This window comes from Eublepharis macularius, chromosome 2 (assembly GCF_028583425.1).
Source record: "Eublepharis macularius isolate TG4126 chromosome 2, MPM_Emac_v1.0, whole genome shotgun sequence".
NCBI lineage: Eukaryota > Metazoa > Chordata > Lepidosauria > Squamata > Eublepharidae > Eublepharis > Eublepharis macularius.
In genome coordinates this window covers 128685311-128696571 of record NC_072791.1, presented here as the reverse complement: position 1 = coordinate 128696571, position 11261 = coordinate 128685311, and the positions used below count along the sequence as shown (strand labels likewise).

General features: G+C 41.1%; 1 protein-coding gene across 3 annotated transcripts in view; it reads right to left on the bottom strand.

The window, feature by feature from the left end:
- Nucleotides 1–6215: 6215 nt before the first annotated feature.
- Nucleotides 6216–11261, bottom strand: part of NUCB2 (nucleobindin 2) — a 50007-nt gene continuing 44961 nt past the window's right edge. For 2 of the 3 annotated variants that reach the window (XM_054971470.1, XM_054971469.1), the window contains exons 12-13: nucleotides 10796–10877; nucleotides 6216–7485 (exon numbers count right to left, since the gene is read on the bottom strand). In XM_054971470.1, coding sequence (XP_054827445.1) covers nucleotides 7361–7485; nucleotides 10796–10877 — 207 coding nt within the window. In that variant the 3' untranslated portion in view covers nucleotides 6216–7360. Of the gene's footprint in view, nucleotides 7486–10787; nucleotides 10878–11261 lie in introns of those variants that run through there. The other variant, XM_054971471.1, reaches the window with a different exon arrangement.

The window sequence follows — 11261 nt, the reverse complement described above, 5'->3', positions numbered from 1 at the left end:
ATTCAGCTGAAGTCCATCCTAGTGGAAATGGAGGTGTTGAAGAATGATCAAGAGAAGATTTCTAATCATAAAGAGAACAAACTGCAACTTCAAAACCACATCTCCTTATAATTCCTAAAACTTCACCAGTTTTTTTGGCAAAGAATTTAATCAATTAACAGAAGATGGTGAAATCCTTTTCCAGGAAATGTAAGCAAATTTAAAATAGATTCCAACACTGATAGAATGCTACGGATACCCTGCGGTGCATTCAGTCCCAGCTATACCAGCAGAATTCTACTAGCATCCTAAAAGAAACACAAATCTTCATGGATCAGTAAGTGTGAGTCTACAGCAAGTGTTTTCAAATGATCATATAAATCCACCTTTGTGTTGCTTGCAAATGTACATACTTATGGGAGCCACTTCGTTTTTCCCCTGCAGGCAGATCTTGGCTTCTCACCTTCTTTGCTTTCATAACAACAGATCTACCTGGCAGGCTTTGAGCTTAACAAAGAACTAGGGCTGTCAGGACTCAAGCAGGGGGTGGGGGTGCTTGACGGGAGCAGCTACCACTCTCTCGCAAGCACTCTGGAATTCTTCCATGATACTCTGGGAATGACATCAGAAGTGATGGTTCATGCCAGGGCCCCTAGCACAACCCTACACTTCCACTTCGTGCCAACATTCCCAACAAGACAACATTCCCACCAAGACATGGAAGTGTACCAGGATGCGCTCCAGGGGTTTCCCCCAACTAGTCAGGTGAGAAGTGGCTGGGAGTGGGGTGGATTTGGGTGATATGAAGAGGACTGGGAGATGTCCAGAATAGTGCTAGCAGAGAACTCATGCTGAATCTGACTGATCATGCTATAGAGCTCACTGTAAGATCTGTGAAGCAGTGATCATGGCAGCAAAGAAATGTTACTTCTCTGCTACTATTGCATCATCTAGTTCATGACCATCTGAATTGTTTAAGGTAGTATTGCATCTGTTGACTCTTTGTTGTCTCAGAAACAATTAGTTGTAACACTTTTGCAAGGTTTTTTGCTGATAAAATATTAATGCGCTGTGGTCTAGATATCAATTTTAACTTAAGTTCACCAGAAGAAATGTCTGGTACACCCCCTGATCTATTTATGGACCACTTTGACCCAGTCTGCACAACAGAGGTTGACAAGATCCTAGGATCCATGAAGGCCACTACTTATGCCCTGAACCCTTGCTCATTCTGGCTGCTGAGGTTGTGCAAGGACCACATCAACAGGTCTTTAATATCTCTTATAAATCAATCACCAACTCAGGCCACTTTCCCTCAGCCACTCAAAGAGGCAGCTATCCATCCAATACTTTTTTTAAAAAAACATCCCTCTAGAAAAATGATGTGGCCAATTATTGCCCATTCTCTAATCTGCCCTTTCTGGACAAAGTGATTGCAATAGTAGAGCAACTCCAGGTCTTCTTGGATAACTCATCTGGTTCTAGACCCTTTTCAATCCAGTTTTAGACTGGACTAAGGGACAGCACAGCTGGCTTTAGTTGATAACTTCCATCAGAATGTAGATAAAGGCTCTACTGCCTTTGATACAGTGGAACATACCATATTGTTGAGGTGCTTGGAGGCAGAAGTAGGCATCGAGGGATGTGTATTGGAATGGTTCAAATCACTCCTCATTGACCAAACTCAAAGGATTGCTGTTGAAGACCAGTTATCAGTGTCGGACCTACCCTCCAGGGATACCCAGATCTCCTGGTGATAAGAGTTATTCAGTACTGAATTACTGCCTAGCTGCTGTGATTAATTGGTTAACAGTGAACAAATTGAAATTCTACTCTGGAAAGACATAGGTAATGTTGACTGGGAAGTTAGAGGTCATGAAGGACATCATGCTTCCCACTTTCAATGGCATTCACAGCTGACCCTTGGGGTCATACTGGATCCAACATTATCTCTAGAGAAACAAGCTAACAGAGCTGCAAAAACAGTAATAATATGTTTGATTTATATACCGCCCTTCAGGATGACAACACCCATTCAGAGTGGTTTACCAAATATGCTATTATTATCCCCACAACAACAAACATCCTGTGAGGTGGGTGGGGCTGAGAGAGCTCCTAGAAGCTGAGACTGACCCAAGGTCACCCAGCTGGCTTCAAGTGAAGGAGTGAAGACTCAAACCTGGTTCTCCAGATTAGAGTCCTGCGCTCTTAACCACTACACCAAACAGGCTCTCAGGGTCGCACTTACCTGTAACTGTTGTTAGAGCCAGTTTGCTGTAGTGGTTAAGAGCGCAGGACTCTAATCTGGAGAGCCAGGTTTGATTCCCCACTTCTCCACTTGAAGGCAGCTGGGTGACCTTGGGCTAGTCACAGTTCTCTGGAGCTCTCTCAGCCCCACCCACCTCACAGGATGTTTTGTTGAGGGAATAATAATGACATACTTTGTAAACCACTCTGAGTGGGCGTTAAGTCATCCTGAAGGGTGGTATATAAATCGAATGTTATTATTATTATTGTTCATCGAGTGTCTTCTGTGCAGGCACACATTGGGGACTACGCAGCCACAGACCAGCCTCGGAGATTTCTAGCTCTAAAACTTTAGGGGATGTTCTGTTGCACAAACGCACATATGTGGTGTTTTCCCACCTAGATATTGTATTGTTGGTCAGAAAACCCCCTTATCCCTCAGTTTTCCTGAGCCACTGGAGAAATAAGTTGTATCCTCACAGTGGGCAGGAGGAAGGAAATGTGTGCCTGCATGGAAGACACTCAACGAACAACATGTAAGTGGTCATACTTGCCCTCACGATATTAAGGCTTATGAATATGGCAATATCATAAACCCCTCTGCTTATGTGTTTAAAACACAGACAAGCTGCTTGGTTAGGCAGGAGATGGAAAAGTACTGGAATGTGAGAAGTAAGACTTAGTCCCACACCCCAAAGTTTGTGCATATCCATAGAACAATGGAGGTCTCTAGAGGTACTTGAATGAATCCATTCACACACCCTGCCAATTCTACCCTTTACCCACTCTCCTACTATAGCCTCGCCCATCCAGCCATTGTGGGTCATCAAATAGTCTTTGTATACCTATAGTTCCTCTCAGGAGGACCTAATCAAAACTTCTTAGTTCATTGTCCCACCTTGGAGACAGTTCACCAGCCTTATCGTCTCACCCTGGAGATAGTTTCCCTGTCCTTTGTCCCACCCTGGAAAGAACCATCAAGGCATTGTTTTAGTCCTGCCTCAGGGCATGTTATGCAGTCCTGCCTCAGGGCATGTTGCACAGTGCATGAGATTGTCCTGCCAGTGCTCAATTCTTTTACTCACAAGGAGGCCAATTCCGGTAACAAACAGTTAATTTAATTTATTAGATTTTTACTCCGCCCTCCCCACATCAGCGGGCTCAGGGCGGATAACAGGTAACTGGTAAGTGCAACACTGTTTTTGTCATCGTTCTTCTGTGCAGTCCCACACTGTATGTATAACAAGCTACTTACTAATGGAAGTAGGTGTGAGAAGAACTCAGGCAAACAACGACTATAGAACAGCACTTCCCATAGCTGTGTCCGATCTGGTGTTCATGTCAAAAGAGTAGTGATGCATGAATGTGTCTGCCAAAGACCAGGGGACAACCTGGCAGATGTCTCACAGAGGAGTTCCATGCCAGAAGGTGGCCAATGATGACTGAGCTCTCGTGGAATGAGCCTTGACAGCCTTGACAGTTACTGGGCATGAGATTTTGGCAGTAGCATAGCATCACTTACTAGCTACAACTATCCACCTGGAAACAGACTGTTTGGAGACAGGCAGGCCCTTATGTGGACTAAGCCTTTGACTTCCAAAAAGATCTTGATCTGTGTAGACAATACAATAAAGCTCATCCTGCATCTAAGGTATGAAGTGCGCATTCAGAGTCAAACTTGGGATTGGGGAAAAACACTGGCAGTGTTTTAGATTTTTTAAAAAGTGGTTCCAAGGAAGCGAGCGCTGAATGAGACAGTTTTGAGGAGTGATGCTTAGACAACACCATCTTGCCTTTCTGGTGGGAGTCATAAGCCCCAACTCTTGTTGGATCCACCTCTGAAAATCGTCAGAACTGATGGATGTTGTTTTGTTGGAACCCATTGGCTTGACATTGGAACCAAGGACACTGAACGAGGGACAAGTTCTTGCTCAGCAGACAACTGCTGGTTTAAGTGAACCTGAGAGAACCATCTCCCATAAGGCCACTTTGAGGTGGGATGCCCAGTCACTTGGTGCTTTCGGATTAAATCTCTGGTAATGTCTATAGGCAGCCATGTTGTGGGACTCACCGAGACATAGGAGGCAGAGATCATGCTCATCAGAGTGCAGCATCTTTACCTTGCATCTTCAGTACTTCTTGAAAGGTGGCTTGTGGGACATAGCAATCACTTGTCTCCACAGAAAACCAAGAGATGAAGACGACAAATGGTGTATCCAGAAGTTGAAGCGGGCGAAGAAAGAAAAAGAGGAAGAAGAAAAAGAAGAACAACTTCTCTCGAGCGAAAGATGAACTGAGGGATATGGGGCTCTGACCAACAACACAACATCTAGGTGGGAAAATGCCATACATGCTCATTTGTGCGACAGAGTACCCCCTAGTTTTAGAGCTAGAAAATCTCTCATCAAGGCTGACCTGCAGTTGTGCAGTCCCCAATTGTGTACCTGCACAGAAGAAGAACAACGAAAAAATGCTTGCTTCCTACTCAATCTAGCCTGGAAGATGTCCCCTGCCTTGATACTGAAAATCTGGCCACCTGGAACCACGCCACAGTGCATCAAGATTATTCAATTCAGAGACTCCAGTTGATACAGAATGCCACTGCTTGGCTATTATCGGAAGCTAGGTGAAGCATGCATATTATTCCCATTCTGCAGTTACTCCACTGGTTTCCATCAGTTACCAGGCTCAATTTAAGGTATTATATACAAAGCCCTTCATGGCCTTGGTCCTTCATATCTGCAGGACTGTTTCTCCCCCAGCTTCAGTCATCCAAGCCTTCGGCAGATGCCACCCTGCAAATGGGCAAAATCAACAACTGCTTGTACATGTGCTTCCTCTGTTGTGGCCCCTCTCTTATGGAATGCTCTGCCTGTTGAGATCAGGAAGGTTCCCACCCTCCTGGCTTTTGGCAAACTATGCAAAACTGAGTTATTCAAGAGGAGTTTTTGCACAGAAAATAAGGCTATACTGTAACAAAATGATTCAGAAAGAAGCTTGGGATAAAGAGTTATGGTCTGTAGACTATACCACTGTATATAGTTTGTACTATTGCAGTTATGTAGGTTCCCACTACGTAATTTTTGCATCATTTAATGTGTCATCTCTATACTTAGGCTTTGCTTCCTCACTGTTGCTGATCTCTAGTTTGTTCCAGATTGATATATGATTATTGCATTGTCTATTGGATATCCCATGCTATTGACTGTACTGACTTATCCAGTGTAATCAACCTTGAATCCCAGTGAGAAAGGCAGACTATAAATAATATAAACAAATTAAACACACATAAAGCTTAGTTAGAAGTAATGAATAATTACTGGGAAATGCCCAGTTTTCTAGAAGCAAAATATTTGCAATTCTTCAGTAATGAAGCATGTTTGCAGATGTAGTGGTATTTTCAAAAGTGTCAATCTACTCCCTTTGTACCGAAGACCCAACCACTGGAAGTCTAACTTACAGGAAAGAATGAAGCTTTGAAGTTTTCTGTTACTGCTACTCTTAAAATTACCATCACTAGAGACCTGTGGAAATTTTTCATTTAGTGCAATGATGTTCTAATCAAAGTTTAAATCATAGTAACATGGAATAAAAATGTGCATTTAGGAGACATGTTAAAAAAGGTGGGCTTCAAATGCTGAAAAGACTTTTGCTGTAAGGAACTTGATAGTTCTTTTTTTAACCTAAAATGGTACAACCAAGTTGTCCACTCTTTATTACATTACCCAAGCCCAGCCAAATAAAAAGCCATCTGAAAAAGCTTGAAGTTAGCTTGCTACTTTCACAAAATATTCACTTGGAAACTATGTGCTTTTTTCAGTGAACTTCATATAAATGTACCTGGTATTGGTGTAAAAATAAATATTTCAGCTGAAACTGAAAATGTAGCATCTGAGAATTCCTGCTTGAAGCACACACTTGATTTTGAAAGGAATGTTTTATAGCAAGTAGACTAGTTTGCCAAGGAAAAGACAATGAGTGGTCTCTGATAATTCTGAAAATATTTTATCATCATCTAAAGGGCTCACTTTCATAGCTTCCAGCTGAATGCAACTGGCAGATTATGAAAGGAATAGGGACAAAAGTATCCTCTTGATAGCTGACTTGCAACGGAGGCACTGAGCTGACACAGTTCATCACAATCAAGACAGCTCAATCAGTACTCCAAGCACAGTATTTCTATTGAAGGCTTCTTGCGTTGGTATTCTTAGGCATCTGTAAATAGGAAAAACACCTATTTCTGTTACTCTCTTCTGCAATTATACTTGCTTAAAATGTGCAGAATTTCTTCAAATTACAGGTGGCTTGGTTTTGATTTTGTCTCCAAATCAACAGAGATTGTCAGAACTCAGCAACACTCAGTCCACAGTTCTTAAGATTCCTGTTTACAATTGTTGGCACTTTTAGGAAAACATTTTCATATGCCAAAGGTCTTGTCCCTGTTGTATAGACTTGTTCAGAAGAGCTCCAACTTCTTTTCTGAAAACAGGGAGAGCTGGCACAATCAACATTTTTTTAAAAAGCTCCTCTTAACTTTTCCCCAATCAGTTAGTCATCTGGATAATAATTAAAGCCATATTTAAGCATGAAGGAGACTTTCAAGACATAAATGACCACCATGCAATCAAATCACACAGAAATCAAATAACAAGGCTCATACAGGAAAACTATGGCCGTTTCCTCTAAAAATAGCGCGATGCTCACGGAAGGCTGCTGGCTTCCTCGTGCAATTTTTTATGCCATCCATTTACAAAACACCACAAACATGATTTGTTGCGTTTTGTAAATGGATGGTGTCAAAAATTGTGTGAGGAAGCCAGCAGCCTTCCGTGAGTATCTCACTATCTTTAGACTGTGAAGAAGCGGCCTTTATGATATCCTGTTGTCTGTTTTCATCTAGTGACCAAACCAGAATCTTTTTACAGACCTTATAAAGCCCACAACAATATAAGCTTATATTGTGCCATTTGTGTATGGAAACCTTAATACTGGATGAGGATTGTAAATTTATGAGAATCCCTCAACTTTCAAGTAGAGAAAACAAGAATCTCATTACCAATTTTTTTTTTTCAGTGTCTGGCCATTTCCCTCCCTCCCTTCCCCAAAATACAGTATAAAGTTGAGGCACAAGTGGTTAAGTATGAGTCTGGACATGATCTGATCTAACAGCAGCTTCTTGTACTGGAATAGTTCCTGGTGGTAAAGGCTGTCTGCTTCCTTCAGGATTGTTTTGAGTATTACCAACTGGTTGTGCCCCAGCTGAAACACAAAAATATGAAGAACTTCATCAAGCAATGGTCCATTATAATTTGTATCTGGATTAATACTGAGCACATACATAGCAGGAACAGTACACATCACCTGATACATGAACTTCAGAATGGAATCATTTATCAAGTCACACACACAACCTCTATGTCCTGCATTTTTCAGGAATTAGAATTTTTTCCTAATTCTGAAGTATACCACATTTACCTGAAAGGAAAGAATTTTCTAATTATCAAACAATCCGCAAGAGACTGGTGACTGTCAACATGTCCTCATAATTCTATATAGTACATGGACAATACTTAAAAGATTCTCTAATTCAAAGTGAGGGCATGTACAGATTTACACAGTATGAGTGATGAGCTGACTGTGAATCTGCATTTACTCTTTTTTGGTCAGATGTACAACCTCTTCCAGAGAACCAGCTTAGGAGCAACCTTGCACTCGTTTCCATCAGAAGCTAGTTATTCAGGATGCCGACTGGCTTGCACTTAAGGCAATCAAAGTTATTCCCCTTCTCCCATCAGGCCCAACCTGAGCAGTGCTTTAGGTGTTTCCCCGCACAGAGACAGGCTTTATTTTAAGTGGGTAACCATGCTGGTCTCCAGTAGAACAGCATGATTTGAGTCCAGTGGCACCTTAAAGACCAATAAGATTTTCAGAATGTAAGAATGGAGCTCTGACTCTCAAAAGCTTACACTCTGAAAATCTTGTTGGTCTCTAAGGTGCCACTGGACTCAGAGACAGGCTTGTGTAACTTCCCTCCTGTGGTGGAGGCTGATACAATGCAGCAACAATGGAATTTCCACATGGCAGGTTTTCCTGAAGTTTCCCTAGTCCAGTCTGTTGACAGTGGCCATTCCCACCACCAACGTCACCAGGTCTTTTCAGGTTTTTTAAAAAATCAGCAATTGAAAATTGTTACAGCAGTACAACATTCTATGTACCAAGTTCTCTCAATTCCCAGCTAACTTAGGGGAGAAAGTCTGTAGCTTCTTTTGTAGCAGAGGTACAAAGGGAAAGGCATATCTCTGCAATAAAATGGCTAGAGATGTGTTATTTTTCAAAATGAAAGCAGGGAATTCAAATAACGATATTCACCTGCTAGTTTTTAAAAGCCCCCTGGTGGTAGTTATTGTAAGGACTGGGACACGGAAAATGGCTGTGGTATGGGCAGAATCAAGAAAATCCAAACTTTCCCCTCACATGCCAGCTATCCAGTCTTTACCTTGATATTTCCCAGAACTTCACAGCAAAACAAGTTTGAGAAGGACTGGAGAAAAGTCAGGGAAACCCTGGGAGGTGCACAAATGTACCACAATGCTGGAGGGAAGCAGGAAAAAACTCCACTTCCCAACAACATTGGACTCAGGACAAACAATGTCCTCTTTAGCAAAACAGATTGGCTTTTTAAAGAGAGACACAAATTTATCTGGATCGACATTAGGGACATGAGGATTTTTTAAAGCTGAATACTGACACAGGAACCTATAGGCAGTGTGTCAGGAAAACTGTGTCAGCAAAACTGACACAGGAACCTATAGGCAGATCTATCTACACATGCCCTAAAAGACTGCAATGAGATATACGGAACAATCTTTTATGTAGGGCTCTACAGATCAAAAATAGCACTTTGCATTGTAGGAAGGTGTTAAGGGACAATGTCATGTGCTTTCCCAGCTGCCAGTTTTGCATAGTGGTTCGACTAGGATCTGAGAGACTTAGATTCAAATTCCCACTCTGCCACAGGTCTGTGTGACCTTGGGCCAGTCACAAACTCTCAACCTAACCTATCTCACAGGATTGTTGTGAAAATAAAAAGGAGGAGGGGAGAATGATGTGAGTCATTTTTGTTCCCCATTGAGGAGAAAGGCAGGGTATAAATGAAATACATAAAATAAATTCTGCACCAACTAAATTCTGGAGTTAATGATACTGAAACTGTGGCTCATATAATATGGTAATAATGTTCACACAGAAGAGCTCTTGGCCCTCTGACTCTTAGTCTATGGCTCACAGCTGGTGCCTTTGGATGAGCCAGTTACTGAATTCCACACCAGCCCACAACAGTTTTGTTGTTTTATTTATATTGCATGTTTGTTGTTGGGAGCTACTTTGGGTCCCTCTGGAGAGAAAAGTGAGATACACTTATTTAAATAGATAAAAGATTTTTTCCCATTAGAACATTTCTCCTTAGCCACACAGTAAATAAACATAAATTCCTAAGCAGCTGGCACCCTTCTTTTGAAAAATATCAATTACACATTACAATACTGTGTTCATCTCTTTGGCAGAATCATTGCATATAGATGCGATAGCTTTGAGAAAATCTAGACACATATCAAAACATGCATTTCAAACATATTACTGAATGACTTGCAAGATTTTTATGCCCATTTTCTAATGAATTCCTCTTTACAAATTCACAGAACAGTAGCATGAAGAGAACACTGTACCTTACAGTGTAACATTACAAGTTATTGTCTAATTTGCTTTTGAGATTGTTGGGTGGATAGCCATGTTAGTCTGCAGCAGAATAGCAGGATTTTTGTTCAGTGGCACCTTAGAGACCAACAAGATTTTCAGAGTGTAAGCTTTCAAGAATCAGAGTTCCCTTCTTCAGATCAACAGCTCTGACTCTCAAAAGCTTATATTCTGAAAATCTTGTTTGTCTCTAAGGTACCACTGGACAAAAAACCTGACATTGAGAGATTGTTACATGTGTCATCAGTGAATGTCAAAAGAAAACATAATCAGAGTTAACAATTATGTGTATCCCATATGTAAGATTATTTTACTTTGGGGGGAAATATTAATTTTGAAGCTAAACATAAGACATTTTCCAAGCAATTTCAAAATGAGAGGGATTCTTTTGAGATATCTGCTACATATACCTGGCTGACATGGACCCTAAAATGACATCAGCCTCCATTCTGTTCTTCCTGGATTCACCTAAAAGTCAGACAGCCATCTACTGAAAGTGCTTAAGATGTAACCTGTCTCAAGATAGGAGACAGCCTAGTTGAATCTCTAGGTTCTCTCCAAATATATAAATACAAATGCATCCAACTAGTCTCTCATATTGCTATCATTTTCTTCATAATCATGAAGCCTAGATATAAATGCTGATATCCTTTCTGGGAGACTAGCAGGTGACCAGTAACGACCTGCTTATTAGCAGTGAAAGGCTGGGAAGTGATATGCGAGAAAGACACATGTACGCTTGGATGTCTGTGGCTTCAGTAATTGCTAAAAAAGGAAACATGCAACTTGTTTGTTTCTCAAAAATTAATTTACATACGTGGTTGGAATTTTAGTTCTCCATCAGGCCTTGCTGGAGGAAGACCTTGCTGTAACTTCTTGAGCTCCATCTGTTGTACAGCCTGTTGGATGATCACAAATACATAGTATGAGATGAGAAAATTGCTAACCAAATTGTATCAGAACTATCCGTACAAGTGAATTCCATTTAATCAACTACAGAAACATAAACACAGCTTTAAAACACCTGTCTTAAGGGACAGCAAAAGTGATCCAGATTCTCAGGAGGATGAATAAACTGGCTAGCTGTTCACACAGTATTACTGTAACATAGTACTATGCAGATGCCAGCATGTCCAATGCACTCAGCAAAACAGGACTCTGGAATAATCGAAATACAGCACAACAGAAAGGTAGCACTCAATCAACAGAAAGAAGAAAGTTAATTAAGAACTTGATTCTCTGTGAGAAAGGTGGACTATAAATGAAACAAGTAAATAAATAAA